The 25,344-nt window shown below is 38.5% G+C and overlaps 1 protein-coding gene across 2 annotated transcripts in view; it reads left to right on the top strand.

The window, feature by feature from the left end:
- The window catches only part of LOC140913108 (formin), a 246,752-nt gene that overhangs the window by 202,747 nt on the left and 18,661 nt on the right, over positions 1–25,344 (top strand). For both annotated transcript variants that reach the window (XM_073348842.1, XM_073348843.1), the window contains 2 exons: positions 16,722–16,773; positions 22,414–22,563. In XM_073348842.1, the coding sequence (XP_073204943.1) occupies positions 16,722–16,773; positions 22,414–22,563 (202 nt within the window). The remainder of the gene's footprint in view (positions 1–16,721; positions 16,774–22,413; positions 22,564–25,344) is intronic.

Raw genomic sequence — 25,344 nt, forward strand, 5'->3', positions numbered from 1 at the left:
ATTAGCCACTTTCTTCCTCTGTTTAAAAATATTTTGTATAAAAGATTTGAAAAATAGATGTTATAAACAAGGATTATAAACAGTGATACTCAGTATTGAATGAAACTATAAACAGTCACAGTTTTTAATAGAAAAGGGATTTATTTTAAGTCTGGAAACAATATTTTAAATATATCATTATAATGATTCTTTCATCAGACTATCTTGAGTATTTCTGATGATATTTTGCTTGACAGAGGTGATTTTACACCATACCATTCTTGGTTGGCAGCCCTTTAAGTAGAAACTATATAAGATGCATAAAAACTTTTGTATATGTACAAAAATGTCCGTATTTAACATACAGGCATTTCTATGGTGAAAGTGAGGTTCAATGAATACGGCACTAGATTCCGAGACAAGAGACAGACCTGGATTCTGGTTAAAACTTTGCCATTGCCTTGCTGTGTGATCTCGGGCAAGTAACTCAGCCTATCTCTTCCTCCCTATCTTGATCAGTAAAATGAGGATTGTTCCACATTTGCAAAGTACATTGATACCTACAGATGAAAGGTATTGTGTAAGTGCTAAGTATTGTTATTACCATAAAAAGAAAAGGAGTACTTGTGGCACCTTAGAGACTAACACATTTATTTGAGCATAAGCTTTCGTGAGCTACAGCTCACTTCATTGGATGCATTCAGTGGGAAATACAGTGGGGAGATTTATATACACAGAGAACATGAAACAATGGGTGTTCCCATACACACTGTAACCAGAGTGATCACTTAAGGTGAGCTATTACCAGTGGGGGGGCGGGGGGGAACCTTTTGTAGTGATAATCAAGGTGGGCCATTTCCAGCAGTTGACAAGAATGTCTGAGGAACAGTGGGGGCGGGGGGTAAACATGGGGAAATAGTTTTACTTTGTGTAATGACCCATCCACTCCCAGTCTCTATTCAAGCCTAAGTTAATTGTATCCAGTTTGCAAATTAATTCCAATTCAGCAGTCTCTCGTTGGAGTCTGTTTTTGAAGTTTTTTTGTTTAAGTATTGCCACTTTTAGGTCTGTAATTGAGTGACCAGAGAGATTGAAGTGTTCTCCGACTGGTTTTTGAATGGTTTCAGAGTAACAGCCGTGTTAGTCTGTATTCGCAAAAAGAAAAGGAGTACTTGTGGCACCTTAGAGACTAACCAATTTATTTGAGCATAAGCTTTCATGAGCTACAGCTCAATTCATCGGATGCATACTGTGGAAACTGCAGAAGAAGTGAGCTGTAGCTCACGAAAGCTTATGCTCAAATAAATTGGTTAGTCTCTAAGGTGCCACAAGTACTCCTTTTGGTTTTTGAATATTATAATTCTTGACGTCTGATTTGTGTCCATTTATTCTTTTACATAGAGACTGTCCAACTAAAACCTCTCCAACGCATCATCAAGGATCTACAACCTATCCTGAAGGATGACCCATCACTCTCTCAGATCTTGGGAGACAGGCCAGTCCTTGCTTACAGACAGCCCCCCAACCTGAAACAAATACTCACCAGCAACCACACACCACCCAACAGAAACACTAACCCAGGAACCTATCCTTGCAACAAAGCCCTTTGCCAACTGTGTCCACATATCTATTCAGGGGACACCATCATAGGGCCTAATCACATCAGCCACACTCTCAGAGGCTCGTTCACCTGCACATCTACCAATGTGATATATGTCATCATGTGCAGCAATGCCCCTCTGCCATGTACATTGGCCAAACTGGACAGTCTCTACATAAAAGAATAAATGGACACAAATCAGACGTCAAGAATTATAACATTCAAAAACCAGTTGGAGAACACTTCAATCTCTCTGGTCACTCGATTACAGACCTAAAAGTGGCAATACTTTAAACAAAAAAACTTCAAAAACAGACTCCAACGAGAGACTGCTGAATTGGAATTAATTTGCAAACTGGATACAATTAACTTAGGCTTGAATAGAGACTGGGAGTGGATGGGTCATTACACAAAGTAAAACTATTTCCCCATGTTTATTCCCCACCGCCATCCCCCACTGTTCCTCAGATGTTCTTGTCAACTGCTGGAAATGGCCCACCTTGATTATCACTACAAAAGGTCGCGCCCCCCCCCCCCCCGCCCCCCGCTCTTCTGCTGGTAATAGCTCACCTGAAGTGATCACTCTGGTTACAGTGTGTATGGTAACACCCATTTGTTTCATGTTCTCTATGTATATAAATCTCCCCACTGTATTTTCCACTGAATGCATCCAATGAAGTGAGCTGTAGCTCACGAAAGCTCATGCTCAAATAAATTGGTTAGTCTCTAAGGTGCCACAAGTACTCCTTTTCTTTTTGCGAATACAGACTAACACGGCTGCTACTCTGAAACCTGTTGTTATCATAGTATCTGAAAAAAGCAAGTTTAAATAATATTGCTTTTTTCCTATTTAAAGAAAGTATTATTTATTTCATGAAATATAAATAAGTTATTTGGACAAAAGAATATTTAGGTGGATTTTTTTTTAATTTATCTTTCTTATGCATATTTCTCAGACTCATTCCTAACACTTCATGGTAGATTTTGACCTTTATAAATAGGAAACCCACAGAATTAAAACCTAATTTACAGTGCAGACTTTTTCTGAAGTAATTTCTGTTTGTCCCCTGTAAAGAATACGAAAGGCTTTTCTTAATAAGAATTCTAGTGTGAGTACAATATTTATCAAAACATTTGACAGTCCCAGCAGAAAGGCTAACAAGTCAAGGAGCATGGAGACAACAGTTGCGAGGGGTGGATTTTGGATATAATATTACAACTTTTTGTTTTATATATTTTTCCATTATCTGATTTTCACATGCTTAATTTTGAGGAATATCTGAACGGTACCAATATCTGCAACTGACACAGTAACACAACTTGTACAGCTAGACATGCTCAGTCTTTTGTGAATTCACAATTGTTTATCTAAATCTGAATTAGCTAAATCTTCTCCAAATCAGAATTTTTCCAAAATTTTTCTGAATTCACTTTAGTCTTGATCAGTTCTGTCATCTCACCTTTAGAGATGATCCCTCTATATCAGCTCTGAGACTTGTAAGCAGGACAATATAGAGACATTTGCAGCATGCCTGTTCTGTGGATATATAGAAGACGTCTACCTCAAAGACTGCCCATTTGGCACATTTCACCAGCACTAGATTAACATTTATAAAAATAAGATTTCACTTAATTGTTGCCTAGTTTTAAATATAACAATGCAATATAAACTCATAGATTCAATTTTATTTTTAAATTGGTTATTTAACTTATCTCATGACCCAATTGCTTACCAAATCCGATGTTACAAATACTTTATGGTGTCACTTGGCAGAACAAAAAGTTGTGGAGGTGGGTATCTGTAAAGCTGCCAAGCAGGAGATTTTCAGAAGGTCAAATGCTTCTTCTCAATAATGTAGTTTTTCCATTCATGCTTTTTATCGACAGTCTTTGTTTCTTAAAGAACCTTCATAGCTTTTTTTTATTTATACAAAAACCTAGCAAAGAAACAGATGTGTCCCATATAAAATATGCAATAAATCTTGTCTCACAAATTCTTTGCTCTGAACTTTCTGACAGAAACTGTCAAATATCCACTTTAATTCTGGTATAAAATGTTCACTTTATGTCATGGCGCCAACCACCATATGCCGGAATAAAGTCAGTAACCAGCAATAAAAAAAGGCAACATAAGCACCTTTGAAACAGTACAAGCAATCAACAGTGAGAAAGGTCTATATAAATCTATGGAGAATTAATCTCAGCTTTGCCACTATCCTGCTGTGCGTTTACAATGAGCCTCTGCTCCCGACCACCAGAAGTGACTTACTTTGCAAAGGGAGTGTGTCCTAATGAGGGGAAAATGCATGAAAAGGAAAGCAGTAGGCTTTTAAACCCCTATCCCTTGGATCACCTAGAAGAGCATGTCCTAGTGTGTTCAAACATGTGGGGCCACTACACATCTAGCATCGCTGTACTTTAGCTGATCATGTGAAACCAATCTTTACTAAGCTCAATCAGCAGAAATGACTTCAGCTTCATAAATCATTGTTATCATCCCACAGGAGGAGGTAACGGTATGGTTTTTCTCTTCTAAAACATTTCAAGCCACTGGTTTCACAAGCTTTTCTGAAATTAGTTTCATTCCATTTGTACAATTACCCATTCTTTACCCACCAGATTGACTTTTGCCTCTGTCTTCCAATTAACTTATTATTTGGGTATTTACATCTACCTTATGTTTTAGAGAAGATCTGTTTCCTATTGATATTAACAATCATTCATCATGCATTTGAATGTATCACCCTTGCTATAAGAATGTGCTGATCCTTAAAGTTTTCACTTATGCTTACAACAGAAGACTGTAGTTATATTAAATCTGCCTGGTTTATTTTCCCAAACAGAGATCAGATTGATTTTAACCTTATTTTGTTTTAAAGGGATTAGAACTAATTTTCCAGGTCTGTAAACTGTTTGGATACACTTAGTCATCTCAAAGAGATAAATCTACATAATCACATTGGAATTAGACCACAGAATTATGTAGTTGATATTTAAAAAAAATTAAATTAAAAGTTGAATATGTTTCTATTATACTTAAGTACTAACAGGCTTTAAAAACTATTTACTTTCTGGAATCACAAGTGGAAGGAGTAGTTGGTTAATGCAGGCTTACTTGCATTTCAACAGAGTGCAGTTTTAACCAATTTAAGTGAAAGAAGAGAGTGCAGAATTTGATTCTGACTCTTACTATACAATTAATTTTAATAGCTGCAGAATATGGGAATAGAGAAATACAGGATTCTTAACATTAGTCCTGATTTTACAGAAGTGATGATCATTCTGTGTTCAAGTTAACTGAATAAATAGCCTTAACTATATTTAAAAAGATATTTTTGAGAATATCAATACAAGCACCAATTTAAAAACCCCTCTAATTTAAAGAAAAATGTTTTAGACAGGAAGTTGAATAAATACGTTATATAAATTTCTTTCTTTCTTGAGCTAATCTTTTTCAAGAAGGGAGCTATTTATGTTAAGAGATATCAGAATAATGAATGAACATCATAGAATGACTAGCTCAGTAGTTCATGGCTCTAAAGTTCTAGTAAACTGACCTTCAACACTTCTTCCGGCAAATTTATAGACAGCATTATCACGTTTAAAACAAAGCATAATTTCTTAGTTTCTTTTTTATTACCTCTGATAATAAACACTTTCTCTAATGTGTATTGCTTGAATGTGTTCTGCAGTGTATACAGTGGGTATATTGGTGTAATGTATACATGTAACCACTATTCTTTGGTAATATTAAGAATACTGAACAGTTTTATAGTGTTCTGCATATTCAACAAACATTCATTAGTTCTCACAACACCCTTTTTCTTGTAGCAAGGTAAGTGATATTAATTCCATCATATGGATAGTGAAACTACGTTAGAGAAATTAAAGCAACTTGTCCAAGGTTGTGCAGAGACTGTTAACAAGAGAAAATTTTGTACATCTTTTTTACATCAGGTGTAGTTGCACTTGTTTTTAAAACAGTTTATGGATTAGTGTAGACCAAATTAAACTGTTTTCAAAACCGATTCAGAAAAGCATAGTTTAGACCTCATGGAGGCAAATCTAAAAATAGTTTTGAATTATTTCAGTTTATCTATACTAGCAATAAAACTATTTTGAAGACTGATGTTAAAAATGTGTGCGATGTTTTCTATGTAGACAAAGCCAAATAATCAGGCAGAGGGCCGTCAGAATTAGAACCCATGTCCTTCTGCCTACCAGTTGTTTGCCTAATTCATTAGAGTGTGCTTTCTCTCACAAATGGGACATATCAATTGTAACTGTTATTTTATTATTCAAATGTGTTTTTAATCGGTAGAGATTGTAATTATTTGAGAGAGATTTAGATTATTTTAAAAAGCCATTTCAAACCTACAACTAAAGCCAAAGAAGTAGAATTATCTTCAACTGACGCACCAAGAGTCACTGAAAATCCAACAGTTCAAAGACCAGAAGAACCCCTGTGACCACCTAGTCTGATGTCCTGTATAACACAGGCCATAGAATTTCCTCAAAATAATACTTGTTTGAACTACAACATGTCTCTTTTTAAAAATAACCAATCTTGATTAACAAGTTGCCAGTGATGGAAAATCCACCACAACCTTTAATAAATTATTTCAAGGATTAATTACCCTCACAGTTAAAAATCTGTGCCTTATTTCTAGTCTGAATTTGTGTAGCTTCAGCTTCTAGCCGCTAAATCTTCTTATACCTATGTAAAAATAATTGTTTCTTTGTTCACACAGTTTTGCAGATCCAAAATAGTTCTCCCATTTATGTGCAGCATATCATATTTTCCAAAACATCAGGGAGAAATTGTTATTCTCAGTTGCAAATTGATCAATGCTTTCTTGCTCATAAACACAGTAACATTTATTAACATTTATTTCCCACCCCCACCCCCAAGTAGTGTTTAAAAGTCAGCTTTTATTTTCTAAATAAGATGATTCATGACTGGATAACTTTTATTTTTAGCTTACATCACTGAAGAATGATCTGTATATATTAGTCTGATAGTCTAGAATAGATTCAAGACATACAATATAGATTTGATGAACTGATATGCAACTTCATTGCTACCTGTTCTAGTTTGAGTTTAAAAAGTTAGTTCAGATTCAGTAAATTATCCTAAGAGAATTAATCAAATAGTGAGCAGCAGAAAAACAAATATTAAGAACCTGTAAGTTAATTTCTCATTATTTTTGAAGTATTACATTTGAAGCCATAGGATAGGAACTGTTTGCATAGGAATGGTGAGGGGTTACTACACGAATAATCTATAGCTATCTCAAGTTTAGGTGTGAACTTGTCAAATCTGAAACATTAGACATAGTTGGATCTGGTCAATATCTGAATGGGAACCTCTCAACAAAAAAAGGAGTTTAAAAAAATCAGGTATTGTAAGTTTTCTCTCATGTTTGTTATATTCACTAGTAGAGTCTAGTATTAACTAGTAAGCTTCCTAGGGCAGGGATTGTATCTTCCTTTTTGTATAGTACCTAACTCAATGGTACACATAATAAATAATAATAATGAGGGTACTGAAGAAAATCAAGCCTTTACAAAGGCAGCACTAGAAATACGGGTTATCTGTGTTAGTCTGTATCAGCAAAAACAACAAGGAGTCCTTGTGGCACCTTAGAGACTAACAAATGTATTTGGGCATAAGCTTTCATGGGCTATTACCCACTTCATCAGATACATGGAGTGAAGAACACAGTAGGCAGGTATAAATATACAGCACAGGAAAAGATGGGAGTGGCTTTACCAAGTGGCGGATCGGTGCTAACGAGGACAATTCAATCAGGGTGGATGTGGCCCATTCCCAACAGTTGACAAGATGGGGTGAATATCAACACAGGCAAAATTACTTTTTGTAGTGACCCAGCCACTCCCAGTCTTTATTCAGGCCTAATTGGATGGTATCGTGTTTGGAAATTAATTCAAGTTCTGCAGTTTCTTGTTGAAGTCTGTTTTTGAAGTTTTTTTGTTAAAAAATGGCCACTTTTAAGTCTGTTATTGAGTGTCCAGGGAGATTGAAAAGCTCTGCTACTGGTCTTTGAATGTTACAATTCTTGATGTCTGTTTCGTGTCCATTCATTCTTTTGCGCGGAGACTGTCTGGTTTGGCCAATGTACATGGCAGAGGGGCATTGCTGGCACATCATGGCATATATCACATTGGTAGATGTGCAGGTGAACGAGCCCCTGATGGTGTGGCTGATGTGGTTAGGTCCTATGATAGTGTCTCTTGAATAGATATGCGGACAGAGTTGACAACAGGGTTTGTTGCAGGGATTGGTTCCTGGGTTAGTGTTTCTGTTGTGTGGTGTGTGGTTGCTGGTGAGTATTTGCTTCAGGTTGGGGGGGCTGTCTGTAAGTGGGGACTGGCCTGTCTCCCAAGGTCTGTGAGAGTGAGGGATCATCCTTCAGGATAGGATGTAGATCCTTGATGATGCACTGGAGAGGTTTTAGTTGTGGGCTATAGGTGATGGCTAGTGGTGTTCTGTTACTTTCTTTGTTGGGCCTGTCTTGTAGTAGGTGACTTCTGTGTACCTTTCTGGCGCTGTCAATCTGTTTCCTCAATTCCCCAGGTGGCTCTTGTAGTTTTAAGAATGCTTGATAGAGATCTGGAGGTGTTTGTCTCTGTCTGAGGGATTGGACCAAATGCGGTTGTATCTTAGGGCTTGGCTATAGACAATGGGATCGTGTGATGTGGTCTGGATGAAAGCTGGAGGCATGTAGGTAAGTATAACGGTCAATAGGCTTTCGGTGTAGGGCGGTGTTTATGTGACTGTAGCACTGTAGTGTCCAGGAAGTGGATCTCTTGTGTGGACTGGTCCAGGCTGAGATTGATGAAATCCTGCATGTTCTTTTTCTTCCAGTATCTCCTCGCAAAAAGCTCTGAATTTTCTGGCACTTGTTAATTTAATTAATATCCTTTAGGTAATTCAGAATGAGTTTACAGTGTGTTGATTTCATTTGACATTTTTGTTTTACTTTTCTGGTGTGAAGTAACAATAATCCTCCTTTTCTGTAACTGATCCCATTGTTATTTCTGAGCACCTTTGTGTCCTATTGTTACTGTACATATTCTAAGTATGGTATATTAAGTACTGTGATCTGTAAAAAAAAAGTAAATGCTTTCTGAAGTTGGATGAATCTCATGTGAAGTATAAAATCTCCCTTTGTCTCATTAGCAAAACTGGGTTTCTCCGTTTGTAACAATACAATAACATCCACTTCTTTAGTAGGCATCCTATTGATTTATGTCTATTATGCTGAGTTTTTAAAACCTGGTATATTTAAATTTAATGGTATAAAAATGCAAAGATGATATTCTAATTCTCCTTCCTACTTTCTGTTTTTACATCCTACAGCCTTCATATGTGTACTCCTAAAAAATCGCTCAATTGCATGTAAAATACTTGTAAATAGTTTTTTAAATAATTGTTTCCCATTCATTAGTTTGAATGCACATTTAAACCAGATTTCAAGAAATTTATATTTTCATAAACATCACACATTTTAATTTGTTGTAGTATCAGAATTGTCAACATCTAGCAGTTGGTATTCACTATATTCATATTGTACTTGTCAACAGTGAAGTAGATTATTAGTAAAAAGGATTAAAGGATCCTACATAAAATTTCATTTAAGAATACACTGCATAAACTTGCCAAGTCACACACAGTTAACTAGCATCAGTTAGTTAATACACACAAAGAGAAAAGGAGTACTTGTGGCACCTTAGATCTCTGTGTGTATATAATGTCTGCTGCAGTTTCCACGGTATGCATCCGATGAAGTGAGCTGTAGCTCACGAAAGCTCATGCTCAAATAAATTGGTTAGTCTCTAAGGTGCCACAAGTACTCCTTTTCTTTTTGTGAATACAGACTAACACGGCTGTTACTCTGAAACCTGTCTTAATACACACAGTATTTGATAGGTTGGTTGAAAACTAGAGATGGTCCATGGAGGTGATGATAAATCAAAGTGGCTGAGTAACTTTGGCTGAAGTAAAAAAGTAACCATGCCACTGAATGCTGACTTACATGGAGTAAAAATAGTAAACCTGCCAAAATAAAAAAAAATCTGATCTAAATTATTAGGATTCATACCATACAATTCATCTATTGATACACTTGTTTAAAATGCCAGAAGGAAGCACAATATAATTAGAATATTCTGTAATCAAAGTGGTTCATTTCTGATTATGGGACTATGCCCTGAGCATGCAATCCTATTATAATTTCTCCTTCCCTCAGCTCCACCCTCACTCCCCACCAGTACTGACTTCTAGCATTTTTTTCTTAGGGATGGGTTGATCCCGCCAGGCCTGGGGGAAAGGGAAAAGACTTCAGGCAGATCCACAAAGGGACTTAGGTGCCTAATCCCAGTTTTAGGCACCTCAGTTCCAGTTTAAAGCACCACTGCAATCCACAAAACGCCCTCTCAGCTGCCATCTAACCCTGTGGTCCCCGAACTCACATGGGGCCTAAATTTTTGCTTTGCCTAAGTTTCTGCCTCTGGGCACGCACACTGCTGCCTCACTCTAGGGGTATGTCCACACTTATAATGCTACAGCGGTGTCACTGTCGCACTTCAGTGTAGACACTGACTACAGCAATGAGAGGGGTTCTCCCATTGCTGTAGTTAATCCACCTCCCCAAACCGTGGTAGCTAGGTTGATGGAAGAATTCTTCCATCAACCTAGTGCTGTCTACACGAACGGTTAGGTCAGCCTAACGTTTTCTCTCAGGGATGTGGATTTTTCACACCCCTAAGAGACATAGCGATGCCAATGTAAGTTTTCAGTGTAGACAAGCTCTAGGTGTTCAGATGCCTGTCTCACATCTAAACCCCAGTGTGATCTACAAATTGGGGAAAGATAGCTGGAGGAGCACCTGTCTTCCCTTTGGGGCCTGGTCCAGTAGGCATGCTCTGAGCCTAACTCCACGCAAAATGGCCTGGGGAAGAGACAGGGGAGGAGGAAGAGGTAGCCTCCTTTGTAACCTTTAGCCCAGTGGTTAGGGTACCTACCCAGGATGTGGCAGTCCTCTGTTCAATTCCTCCCTCTGCCTGATGAGGGGAAGGGATTTCCCATCTCTTGGGTGAGTGCCTTAGCCAATGAACTATAGAATGATTCTCACTCTCTCTGGCCCAATTAACATGCAGTTATTTAATTAAAGTGGAATGCTTCAACAAGAGATATATGGAGTGACCCACATCAGAATATCCCAGCATTCCAATGGCTAGGACACTCTCCTGCCTAAGAGATGGGGAGCCCCTGTTTTAATCCCTTCTCATCAAGCAGAGGGGGGAATTGAACTAAGGCCTCCCACATCTCAGGTGAGTTCCCTAACCACTCAGCTAAAGATTGTAAGAGAGGTATAAAATGTATGGGTGTTTGTCACAGAATTGGTCTCACTATGCTGCAGACTATATGGGACTCTGCAAGTGACTTAAAAGATTAGTTTAGTTTTGTGAAATCATTTTAAAATTGAAATTCTCACTATAAAAATTGTCAAAGAATATTTTCTGAGCTTTCCTTATCAGATAAACACAATGAAATACAGTATAAGTAGAATAATAACTGTTTTGCTTTGTTTTTGTTTTGTTTTTTTAATCTAAGGACATTTTCACTTTAACGGCAGTGGGCGCCTTACTGGCAAAAAATCCCCTCCTTTTTCACCTATGAATTATAGCTGGGCCTTTCTTCACACCCTGGAGTTGTAGGAGGGACTGGTAGCTCTATGGAGAAAGAGATGCTTCTTAGAAGAGGCTGTATCTCCACTTCCATTGTGGAGCAAAAGCAGTAGCTCCCACTGGTAGCAGATACATTAATGGGGGCCTGTTTCCATTTCACTCCTTGTTGCAAGCAACTGCAGGAAGGACCAGCCTTACATCTGGTCTACACTAGCACTTTTGTCGATACGATTTTGTCGCTCAGGGATGTGAAAAAACACATCCCTACCCAACATAAGTTACACCAACAGAAGCGCAGGTGTAGACAGTGATATGTCAGCAGGAAACATTGTCCCCCAGACAGAGCTACCCCTGTTTATTGGGGTGGTTTAATTATGCCAGTGGAAGAGCCCTCTCCCATCAGCACAGAGCGGCTACATGGGAGACCTTACAGCTGTGTGCTGTAAGGTCTGTAGTGTAGACATAGCTCAAGTCCAGTTTTACATCTTTCTTACTCTTTATTAGCCACCATCCACTTTATTAGTGGATGGTCAGGAGCCAGGAACTATATTGCACTCCTCGTCTCATGGGATAATGGCAGTTTTTTTTATTCTTTTTTGTTCACCCTGAACAAACAAGGAAATGATCTTTCACTTGAAATGTAGCACTTGACACCTATGTCCAGGGTGACAATAGCTGCATTTCAAGAGGAGTACCATGAGACAACCTAGACTGAGGGAACTAAGGGCTTGTCTGCACGTACTTTCAGGGGTTTTTCATCTAGTTTAGTTAACTTGGTGCAGAAGGCTCTGTGAACTCTCACAGACTGCATGGCTTATGTCAATTGCATGGAAACCAGTTCCTAATTGACTAAAACCAATGTAAAATAAGTCTAGTCTAAACCGGAATATGTATCCACACAGCCTTTTGCACTGTCATAAGGCAGGCCTGTCTGGAGCGCTCTCCTACGGCACCACAGGCTCGTCTGCCTCAGTTTCTCTCCTTTAGAATCCAATGAAATAATCCACAGTCTTTCCAAGTATAAATATGGACCTTGTGAGGTTAATTTATTCATAGGCACTGACTCCATGAGTGCTCAGGGGCTGGAGCACCCACAGGGAAAAAATAGTGGGTGCTGAGCACCCACCAGCAGCCCAGCCCCCAGCACCTCCCACCCACCAGTGGGCCCCATGGATCAGCACCTCCTCCTCCCTCCCCGCACCTCCCGTCCACCATGAACAGCTGTTTTGCAGGAGGCTGGGGAGGAGCGAGGACACGGCGCGCTCACGGGCAGAACTGGGCAGGAAGAGGCTGGGTGGGGGTAGAGTGGGGCCTAGGGGAAAGGGGTGGAGTGGAGGCAGGGCCTGGAGCAGAGCCAGAGGACGAGCAACCCTTGGCACTCTGGAAAGTGAGCACCTCTGAATTTATTACAAAAGTTCCATACGCATAAATCATAAGAAGAGTCCCACAACCATGGTCTAGATTTCCTCCAGCATAGTCCAACGGTACATGCAACATACAGTCCCAGCAACTCTGTCCCAGCAGTCAGAGAGGTTTTCCCCAGCCAGTAAGCCGGGTACTTTGAATGTCGACCTCCCTGGAGCGCAACCCTGTTTTTCCCAGTGGCAACCCCCCAGCTTCTCTGCTGGGAGCATCCTAACCAGTGGAGCATCCCTCACTCTCCTTGGCCTCTCACGGTTCCTTTGGGTCCAGCTTCTTGCTCTGTGGATGTCGGGGGTAAGCCCCTCCACTGTTCTCCTGCCTTCAGCCCTCTCTGGCCCTTGGCTCTGGTTCTCCAGCTTAGAACCAGCAGGCAATTCTCCTCTGCTGCCCCTCCAGCCCTGCTCTGGCTTTGGGGTGCCAGCCAGCAAACCCCTCCTGCTGCTTTCCTGAACTTCAGCCTTCTCCCAGGTCCCAAACATACAGTCTCCTATACAATTCCTCCCTCTTCCCAGGGAGGGCCTGCAGCAAGCTTTCTTCTCCACAGCTTTCCCCCAAAGACCTGTGTCAGTTTCCTGGCTGATTCTTACCAGGACTCTCTGACCTTTTATGTCCCCCAGGTGCTGCCCCACCCTCTTATTTGGCCAAATGGGAGCACCTGCTCTGGCACAGAGGTGCTGGTTCTATTGCTTGTACTGGGGCCAGCCATCCTGTGGCACACTATTAACTACATTGGTTCAAAAACCAATTTAAATTAAACCAATCTAACTTTCTTTTGTAGACAAGCCATTAATCAGTTTTAATTCAAACTTTTAGCTCTTTGGATGTACATTTATGTGGACAGATATTTTGGGTTAAGAGTGTCTTATTTTGATTTAGTTTAAATAGTTAAAATCAACTTAAATCCAAATAGGACACATTTAAGCTGAAATAAGAGTGTCTACACACAGACTTGCAGAAGAATAACAAAAGCTGTGAATTAAAACCAGTTTTTGCCTTCTCTGTTTGCAGCAATACACTAGTTTACCTTGTCAGTTTTTAAATGGTTTAGTTAAATGAGTGCAAACCCCTGTTTGGATATCTTTATTTTAGTTTAAGAATGGTTTAGTTTGGTTCATCTTAAATCAAACTGAATATAAGCAAGTATATCAAATCTATGTAATCCTATTTGAAACCAAAATATAAGCATTCACAATGTTTTTTGCACCTGTTAAACTAAATTGGCTTAAAATCATATTGTAGGGCTGATCTACATTTAAAATTTATCCAAACCCCTGAGTGCTGTAACTATGGTGACCTAATGCCTGATACAGAGACAGCTAGGTCTACAAAAGAATGCTTTTGTCAACCTAGCTACCATCACTTGGGTGGGGAGATGGAGTTCCTACAGTGACAGAACAACTCTTTCCATTGACGTATTCTGTGTCTACTTTATGGATTTGCAGCGAAATAGGCCAGGTTTACACTACAGAGCTAGAGCAGTGTAACTGCATCACTCGGGGGGTGTGAAAAATCCACACTCCTGAGCAATATAGTTAGACCAACCTAACCACCCCATGAAGACAGCACCATATAAACAGGGGAGCTTCTCCCGTTGGTATAGCTTCTGCCTCCCAGGGAGGTGGATTCACTATGCCAATGGGAAAAGCTCTCCCATCAGAGTAAGCACTACAGTAGCACAACTGCGCCAATGCAGCCTTTTAAGTGTAGACCTGCTCATAGCTACAGCACCATAGCTATGCTTCAACAGGGCTAGTAGTATAGGCATAGCTTTAAATTAAACCAGTGCAACTTTATTGTGTAGATAATAGCCTTTTTGGTTACTTCAGTTCCAGTTTGTGTGTAAACCACTTGTCTACATAAGAGCGTTGCACTGGTTTAACTTAAATTGGTTTAAAATTTAAAATTGGTGCAAAATCCTTTGTAGACACTCTTATTTTCATTTAAAAGTGGCTTATTTCAGTTTATCTGAACTGGTAAAGAATCAGTTTAAGCTAAATTGATATATACCAGTCATCTCAGCCCGAAATCAGTGTGTACACACCAAGGCATTTTACCTGTTTAATTACATTGGTTTAAAATCAAACCTTTAGTGAAATGGTTGCAAGTCTTTAGTTAAATGGTTGCAAGTTTATGTGTGGACATGGCCTAAGAAAAGTCAAAGTTCATTGTAATGCAAAGAAGGAATTCAGGACTTTTAGTCCACTTCACTATGGCTTTGTCTACACTAAAAGAAAAAATTTATAACCATAGACAGTTGTCAACAGTTGTCAGTGATGCAGTAGCACTAATGTAGGCTCTACTGTAGTGAGGACTCTTTGGACAGAATCAAGACAGAGTTCTTTATCTCTGTGTCATTAAAACTTCTGAGTCCTGTTAACACTAGGACTTATACCAGTCAAGCTGCACTATTGCTGGTATAGGAGTACACATTTTTCTACTGCCGATGTCTCCTGTAGGTGGAATTTTGCTCTATCCAAATTAAACGTAAGTGGGTTCCACCATACATTGAATGTAAAAGAAGCATCCAAGATTTTGAAAAGTGGTTAATGATCTGGGGTGCCTCCATTTTAGAATTTGAGAAACCTTTTCAGAAAGTGCAAAGCCTCCATTTCTGAACATCAGGCTACTTCTAGTGTCTCAAATGGGTATTCAGTAACTGAAGCATCCAAAATCACTTGTTACTTTTAAAAATCTTGGCGATGGTTTCTAAAAAGCAAATATAGAGTGTATATCATAATTTTGGGACATATATTTCCACTTTGCCAGCTTTCTGAACAAAGTGTAGTATTAGTGTGAAATGGATGAAGTTATTAACTACTCTTTAGTGTCTATCCAGCAAATCCAATGGTACATCCTGTAAGAACAGATTAAGGGCATATCTACACAGCACTTTCATCGTTAAAACTTTTGTCATTCAGGGGTGTGAAAAAAACACACACCCCGAATGACAGAAGTTTTACTGGCAGAATGCGCCGGTGTGGACAGCGCTTCATCAGCAGGAGATGCTGTCCCAGTGATGAAGCTGCTGCCCCTCACTGGGGGTGGTTTTATTTTCTCACTAGGAGAGCTCTCTCCTGTTGACAAAGAGCCGCTACATCATGCACCTTGCAACGACACAGCTGCAGTGGCACAGCTGTGGTGTTCTAAGGTGTGCAGCGTAGACATAACGTTAATCTTACAGGTTTTTGTCTCTAATAATAGAGGAAACTTAGATAAGTGAGTTATTTTTAAAATGGAAATAAAAATAATTTGCATTACATAGGAAGAAGTTGCGATATAATATGCTTAAGGCTATGATTTTGTCATGGATATTTTTAGTCATGAACAGGTCACGGGCAATAAACAAAAAGTCACAGAAGCCCGTGACCTGTCCCTGATTTTTACTAAAAACGTCCCTGACAAAATGGGGAGGGAGGATCCAGCACCCTGCTGCACCTTCCTCCCCCTCTCCCTTCCCCCCCCACAGAGGCTGGGAGCTGCAGGGACCCCATTGCCCAGTGGCTGGGAGGGGTCACCCAGCAGGGCTGAGAGCTGCTGGGGGGGCTCTGCCAGCAGTGGAGTCTGGGGAGCTCTGGGGGCCCCCGGCTGCTGAGCAGCTCTGGGGTCCCTCTGTCACTGCCAGCATCTGGGAGCCCTCCCTACCCCCAGCCACTGAGCAGCTCCGGGGTCCCTCTGCTGCCCATGGAGGCTGGTCTGCTGTGGGGTCCCCAGTATCATGGAGGTCTCTGGAAATCATGGATTCTGTGACTTTTGCAACCTCTGTGACATAATCTTAGCCCCGCTAACTATTTTAAACATTACTTTCAAAATCTGAGTATTCCCTACTGAAAAACTCACTTATTAAAAATATGGGCCAATGGTTGAAAAATAATGAAATGTTTATTGTTATCTGTATTATGCAAGCCATCAAATCTGAACATAAAAAAATGTGTACTACAAAGAATACTTTAAAACAAAGTACAATAGTCAAATCCGTATTTAAAATACCAATATTTTTCCATTTCAGCTAAAGAAGAACATAAGACAGAAGAGAGCTGTTTGGAAAATGCACAAAAAAGGTAACTTCTCCAGTCCTTTCAAACAGATATTTGACCAAAATGTAATATGTTATTGATTCTAGGAATTCAACAGGAATGAAATAGGAAAGGCTACTGTAGTTCAAAACAGTACTCAGTGTCATACGTTCTTATGTCGTGTTGCGGAATAGGATGTGAACCAAGTGGTTTGAACCAAATAATCTGAGTATGCAGTTTTAATTTTTTTTTCATAAGCGAATTGAATCTTGGTCTCTCAGAATAATTTAATAATTCAGTTTTGTTCAGTGAAAATGTACTGAGGTGCCATTTTCATAGAATCATAGAATATCAGGGTTGGCAGGGACCTCAGGAGGTCATGTAGTCCAACCCCCTGCTCAAAGCAGGACCCATCCCCGACTAAATCATCCCAGCCAGGGCTTTGTCAAGCCTGACCTTAAAAACTGCTAGGGAAGGAGATTCCACCACCTCCCTAGGTAACGCATTCCAGTGTTTCACCACCCTCATAGTGAAAAAGTTTTTCCTAATATCCAACCTCAATCTCCCCCACTGCAACTTGACACCATTACTCCTTGTTCTGTCATCTGCTACCATTGAGAACAGTCTAGAGCCATCCTCTTTGGAACTACCTCTCAGGTAGTTGAAAGCAGCTCTCAAATCCCCCCTCATTCTTCTCTTCTGACGACTAAACATCCCCAGTTCCCTCAGCCTCTCCTCATAAGTCATGTGTTCCAGTCCCCTAATCATTTTTGTTGCCCTCCGCTGGACTCTTTCCAATTTTTCCACATCCTTCTTGTAGTGTGGGGCCCAAAACTGGACACAGTACTCCAGATGAGGCCTCACCAATGTCGAATAGAGGGGCCTCATTTTACTCATTCATCACCTAGATTGCGAAATAGACCATACTAGAAGCTTGTGAAATTTAAAAAAAATTAATGTAAGAGCATTTATTCATGTCATATTTTGGTAAGGGGAGGCAGGCATAGGGAGGAAAAGTCAGTGAAGTCAATAGTTTCAAAATAGATTACAGATTGTATTACTTGTTAAATTTTGTTCATGTGGAGCTTCTACTTTCCATGTTGCTGTATGCTAGCTGTACAGCTATTTGTAAATGAGCTGAATGAGACAAATTTTAGTTGTTAGCATTTTTAGTAGCTTTATGCTGAAGATATAGCCTGGCTCTTGTACATGAAAAATGTTAGATTTATTCTTATCTGTAAAAACTACAGTTTTGGCTCATCATGTTCTTTGAAGGGTTTTTGCAATATTCAAATAAGATTCAGTAAGCTCTAACTTGTTTAGGAGAATAGTGTTGACACAGGATAAAATATTTACTTTTCTTCAGAAGTTTTGAAGGGCACACATAAAAAACCGAAGTAATAGACCACATCAGACATGACATTGCTAATCCGGAAAAAGTACCGTATATACTCATTCATAAGCCAAATTTTTTTGGTAAAAAAGTGAAGCACCAGAGAGCGGGGGTCAGCTTATCAACAGTCATTATTACAAACAAACAGCAAAGCACAGGTATATTGCAATGCTTCTTATCTCACTCCCAAGCCAAGAGTTATCTCTTTGGGAAAATGAAGCCAGATCTTCAATGTCCAAATGAGGTTAGGGGCTTGTCTTAACATATTATCTGAAAGACAGATGTAGATTTGTCAGCACAAATTTAGTCCTGATGAGAAATAGCATATTCATCTTTATTGTGGCCTCTGTATGTGTGTATTGCATTATATGCTCATCTTGCAGGCTTGAGATGTATATCTGATATGCAATATTGGAAAATGTAACATTTGAAAACGCTTTCATCTAAAACTGTTCAGAGTTACTGTGTCTCTCTTTTACTTTTTCTCCATGACTAACTAAAATTTTACATACAAGAATTTTCTGTTTTCCTTCTTAGAATGCAGTCAAATCTACTACTGGTATTATATTTGCTAGCAAATCATTCACTGTTAAAGTGTGTTGTATCTGTGTAGCTCTAAAATAAAAGCCTTGCTACTCTGAGTTTAAAATGATGGATGAGTATTTACTAAAGTTTTCCCATCTGTAGCTGTTAATTATTCTTTTCAATCTCCTAATATTAAGTGTGGAGACTGAAGGTGATTTAAATTAGCAAAGAGATAGTAATTCCCCATTACCAATAGTGCTTGAAAAAGAAAATATAAGTCTGGATACTCAGCTTGCATGAATGAGCATAGCTCTGTTGAAGACAATGGAGATATGTCAGTATACCTCAGCTAAAGGTCTGGCTCAGGGTCTGTAGAATTTAAAAGTACAAAATTAAGATAATAAATTTTATACAGTCTAATTTTATTTGTACTGATCTCTTGCTAGTTATATGACAGGGCAGAGTCCTGAGTGTTTAAGTTGTTTACCTGTGATATATTTTACCCCAAATTACTGTTATGGACTCTCAACCTTAATTCCATTTGAATAGTTTCTTGTTTCAGAGTTTCTTAGCATTTTTTTAACCTATTCAAAATGCCATACATGAACAGTAAACAAACAAACAAACAAAAAACAAAGAAAATCCTACCACGTGATATTTGTAATGATTTGATTCTATACAATATCAGCCTTAAATCATTTAAAAAATCATTTAAACTATTAGCGTGAGATTCTCAGTTACGTTCTAGCTGCTTTGCACCATTCTGGTGCAGAGCAAAGCAGCTAGAGGTACTGATAAATTGGCCCTTACTTTGCAATTGGCTGATTGGTTTTAGTTATCTGGGAAACAGGTTTGGTTTTTTTTTATTTTAATTATTTTAAAAATATATAGGAAAATTTGCCAAGTAATCCTCCAGGATATGAAAGGATGTAGTTGAAAGGATCTATTATTCACTTTTAATGGGCAATAGTTATTTATAAAAGCCTGGAGGCAGACTGGGCAGCAGAAGGCACAAGGTGGGTGAGAGCAGGGCTATATAGGAGGGAGGGGTGATAGAGGATGAAATTGGGAAGAGGGGAAGGTGGGGGATTCAGTGGAAATGTTGAGGGTGGTGGATGGTTAGGCCAGGAATTTACTTTGGGGCCTGAGGCAGGGGACTGTGTTAGTGCAACTGGTGCTATATAAAGGTGGAAACTTAGAAGGAATTGTCTCCCTCCTATAATGGTTCCTCTTTTTCTCCTGCCTCTGCTCCCCTAGCACGAGTTGCACAGTTAGGGCAATCAGATTTCCTTAACTCTGCCCTGTAGTGATAACATGTTATCAACTTTTAATTCTGATGAAGGCATTTTAGAATCTGTGATCCTCGATTATGTTAAACTGATTTTTAAAGATGCATCAGCTAGATATGAATTATTAACCTTAAATCATTTTCTAATTTTTAACTCTTATTCATATTCATTGAGTAGCTCTTGCTACTCAATGCCACTCTGGAGAAGCACAAATAGCCAAAGTATACTGACCGGTTCAACTGAATTTCCAGGTGCTTCGCAGCTACAGTATATGCTCTGGCTTCCCCAGAGTAACTGCTGTAATTTTGACAGGTTTCAGAGTAACAGCCGTGTTAGTCTGTATTCGCAAAAAGAAAAGGAGTACTTGTGGCACCTTAGAGACTAACCAATTTATTTGAGCATTGGTTAGTCTTTAAGGTGCCACAAGTACTCATTTTCTTTTTGCTGTAATTTTGAGGCATATACTCTGTATTCTTCATACATAGCAAAGTGGTTAAAGCCCTGCTTTAAGTGCAAAACTCAACCTTAACCATGGAATTGCCATATAAACACATGGGGCTAGATACACAAAAAATTTAGGTGTGGCAACACTCAGCATCACCCTGCATCCCATGCCTAATTCTTAAAGCCTGGATTAGGCCTCTAGGCTCCCTATACAATGAATAGAGGGAGAAAGGTGCATCAGAATGAAATTGACAAAAGCCAGCATGCTAGGCAGCTCTTTCACCTAAACTAGCCAATGGGAGATGCCAAGACAAGGAGTGAGTGCTAAACCCCATCCTTCTTTTGGAAATAAACATCTAAATCCAAGCTTCAGGGAGGCATTTGGGATTCTCAGTTGCAAACCCTCCATTGGAGTTAGGTGCCTGTGCTGTTACTGCAATAAATCCTGGGGTTGGGGAAGGCTGTTTAGTGTATGCTCACCTATAGCAGCTCAAACTAGTAAATGTGCTCAGAGTTTACCTACCAGATCGGACCCTGGAAGTGAGTTAGCCAGAGAAACGCCTGTCTTTCCCCAGTTTGTAAATCACTCTGGGACATATGTGTCTGGACACCTGGTATGGAGTTGCTGTGTCATGCTCATGGACAGAAACATATGTGCCCAAGGAAATTTTACTACAAACATATAGGCGCTTTGTGAGTTTAGGCACCTATAGGATTTGGTGGCAGCTGAATGAGGGATATGTGAATTCCAGTGGGACCTGATTCTGGGATTTAGGTGTCTAAAGTATCAGTTAGGCACATAAGTTCTTTTTATGACTCTATCCCATAATGTGGATCTGTGTAAATGAATCCGCTAATAAGGGATGAGATATCTGCCCAAAGATGAGTTGAAGGCCATTTGTTGAACTTAAATTTTATTGTTTGTAGGCCATGTACACTTTTTAAAAAACCTTTTGTTTTCAAGTGTTTAGCTTCCTATATTCAAGAATTAAGAACCATCAGTAGATGTTAACAAGCACATTACCTCCCCTTCCCCAAATGTAGTTGGAGTTTCAAGAAAAGTGAATTCTCTTGAAAGATTTTCTTATGTTGCCTTTACTGTTAAGCCATGACATTGTTTTTAATCATTATCAGCAAAACTACCCTGACAGATATTTCTAATTTGGAAAGAAAACTGATTCAACCTTAACAAAAGCAAAAAGAATTTGTAGATTCTATTGTTTCAGGTTGCACATCTCATAACCATGATTATGGAATCAATTACCTGTTTATCTGTGAAATGTGATACAATAATGGCTCAAATGCATATTGCACAATAACTTAAAATACCACAAAACTATGTTCAACAGGAAAAGAGTCTTTTAGAAATACTCAGATACACTGCAAAAATGCTTTAGCTGTAATATAGAATAGTAACGTATAACAACACTGGCAATAAAACTAGCCTATTATTACTGCTTTTTTCAGCTTACTAGCCCCCTGGGAAGGCATGAATCACTTTGGTTGTGTTATCTCTTTGCAGACTAGCTGTTGGCACTGACTGTTGCATTTGTGCTGCTGCACTGAGCTCTATCACTACCTGAAAGTCTCTAAACTAGAGATCAGGTGACACTTGATTTCCTTTTGGCAGCTAATTATTTCTGGTTTGGCATACAACTCTCGTGTCAGCCTTTAATCAGATAACTCACACCAAAATAGCTCCCCTTTCAGCTTTGCAGAATAAAAATCTTAATAAGTTTAACTTGAAATTCAGGTAAATAAATAATGATTATTAAAAATGAGTGCCTTTTGCTTTGCGTACATGATATACGTCAGTGATGTCTTATGCGCACACACAAAAATTCTCCTCCTAGAGGAAAAAAGTAGGTGTTGGAAGGTTAGTTACACTTGGCATGAATTGCTGCTATGGTTTCCAAAGTTAAGGGGAAGTTATGGTAATTATCAGCCTTGGCTACTGAGTCAGGAACCAGCCCTCAGGGAAACTAAGCTTCCCCAATGGGTTTTACGTGTTGACAGTTTTTTTTTCCCCTGTAGCTTTGAAGAAACAGTGGGATACTTTGGGATAAAGCCAAAGTCTGGTGAGAAGGACATCACACCAAACTACGTTTTCACTGTGTGGTACGAGTTCTGCAGTGACTTCAAGACCATTTGGAAACGAGAGAATAAAAACATTTCCAAAGAAAGGTAAGGTTCTAATAAAGTCATTAATACTATTTCAGATGTCTGGGAAACTGTTCCTTCTCAACCGAACAAATTATACTCCCATATTTCACAGGCGTCATTGTTTTCTTTCAGATCAAATGGACATCAAGGAAAGATTATTCCCTCAGGGTACGCAGGAAAATTCACCAAAGGCATGCTGTCCCCACACAAAGATAAACACATATAATCTGATAAATTACACTTTCTTAACCCCTTCCAATTACTAGCTAGTAAAATGAAAGGGGAGCTATGCTAATTTGTAACAGATTGCTTCTCTGTGTATTTTCATGTTGAACTAGTCTAAATGAGGCGATATTGCTGTCGCAGACAGTACAGACAAATAAAAGTGAATGCTTTTCCAGTTAATATACTGCACTTGCATCAAAGGGAAGCCCCTGAGATTCAGGCCACACTTAGCACAGTGTTGAAGCCCCACACTGAATTTACAGCACCACTTCTGACTGTTGGTATCCTGCTGAGGACATCAAACTGCATGCCGCTAGATCTCACCACAGTCTCCTGATTTTATTAGTTTGAGTAAAAAAATAAAATAAAATAGAAACCCCACAGCTCTGAGCCTGATTTTAAAAAAAGAGAGAGGTTGAATCCTATTTTTAAAAAGAGAGGAAAAAAATCTGTTGTATGCAAATACCCCATGGGGATCACATACTTTTGCATTGAAAAAGTACTGAATGGGTTGTAGTACATTCAGACTTCAGAAAAAAATGGACAACTCACTTTCAGTGCAAAATATAAATCTGGGTGCATATTCCAAATTCAACTCAGTAAAATAAGAAAACATACTTCTGGAGAACATATTAGTGAGAGTAGTAAACGCACTAGCGCTTAGGCTGTTCATTTTGCTCTAAATCAGAGTGAATTGTTGAATTGACTAGTTGGTATTGAACAGGTAAAAGCCAACTTTTAAAGACATGCCAGAAAAATCATAAATTCCCAAATATATTTGAACCCTATGAATATATTTCAAATCTGGTGTTAATTGCCAATAATACAGTTTTAAAAAACTTAAATAGCATAGCATTCTGGATCATTCATTTAACAGCATAAAAAAATCAATTACAATGTTTACATCATGTAACGTTTACAAGGGTATCTTTTATATTTGCTTGCGCCTGATTTGACATCTGAAACTATATAAAATCAATTGGCATTTAGCAGACTTCCATAGACTTCCACAATATAATAGCTGGATGTATTTTCTGTTGAATCATGTCCTTTTAGTATCATTCCATTGCTAGTCATGAGGAATATAAATTAATGTACCAAAAAAAGATCGAGGCCACACATCCTTTCCTTTTTAATTTATATAGTACCAGGATTCTGATTGCATACCAATAGCCCCTTCAAAGAAACTGGTTTAAATACCCATGTAAAGGCATAAACATAGCATTAGACATCTTAACAGAACTTCTCAACTATCTTTAATATATTATTTACGCTATTTTGGTTTGTAAGTAAAACCATCCACCATCATTTTGCCTGTTTCATTGCTAAGATACTATCAAAATTCTATTTACAAATAAAAAGGTGGTACAGATCTCTGATCCATTCTGCTAATGGGTCTGATGTAATGTTTATTCCTGTTCATGAATATAAAGCTGTAGCCAGTAGAACACAAAGCACAAGGTTTTGAATTCGTAAACAATTCAAATTCACATAGATAATATTTTTTAGTTTGCGTCAAATTATTTTATTAGAATATCATTAACCTTGAAAAGGTTTGTTCGGATTTTTTTTCTTTAAATTTAAAACCTGGGTGATTCATCAAGACAGCGTGCTGCTGAAATGAAGAACCTCATGAAATAACTAAATTAGAATGATGGAAAAACTGTTTTCATCATCTTGTAAAGTCATGACCCTTTAAAGTTTCTGTTTTACAAAGTGTGAGACTGACACTTCACCAACCGCTGTCCAGGAATAAAAGGTTGAAAGAAATTTAAGTACTGATCACTGTATATTGTGAAGGAGACTTTTTTAGTTTTGTTTTTACTGCAATGGTAAACTTTAATAACCTTAGTATGATAGGAATGGACAGCTGTCTTCTGTAGCTGGGTGAAGCTCAGTAATTTGATGCACGATTTGTTTTGCATTTCTACATGTTTATAATTAAAATGTAAAAAAGAGACGTATTTATCAGTAACAAATTCTTCTTGGCTCTAGGGAGGAAATATTGTAGAAGCAGAATAACTAGCTTTAGTCAATATTTTAAAACTTGGGTGTCAACAATTAGACACTTAAATCTTTATTTAGGCACCTAAATAACTGACGCCTTAATAATCTTTGGAGGTAAATTCAATGTGAGCTGCAGATGTTTGGCTTATCTTTTCTCAGAATTATTCCTGTTATGTAGGTGTGTAAATATGGATTTCATTGTCTAGATTTAGGAACCCAAATGTGAAGACTTTGCTCTGAGTTTTTTTCTGTCATCATCTAAAAATTTGATGGATTATAATTAGTATAAAAATAAAAAAAGTGCAGTCTAGGTTTCCAAAATGAGAAATCTTAAACAACTAAACTAAATATTTTTGGTTTATTAAAAGGGCAGCTAAAGATTTCTAAAAGTACAGAAAAAGATGTTAATAGTACCCTTAACTAAGTGATAGACTCAGCTGCAAGATCTTGTTTTGTCTAAAAACTACTTGACCTCTAAATGTAACAAAACTGTAGAAATCTAATTAGATTTCTATCCAACGTTTTTTAGTAGCAGAAACACTTTAACCATGCTACCCTACACTTAACTGA

This window comes from Lepidochelys kempii, chromosome 6, assembly GCF_965140285.1.
Source record: "Lepidochelys kempii isolate rLepKem1 chromosome 6, rLepKem1.hap1, whole genome shotgun sequence".
Classification (NCBI taxonomy): Eukaryota; Metazoa; Chordata; order Testudines; family Cheloniidae; genus Lepidochelys; species Lepidochelys kempii.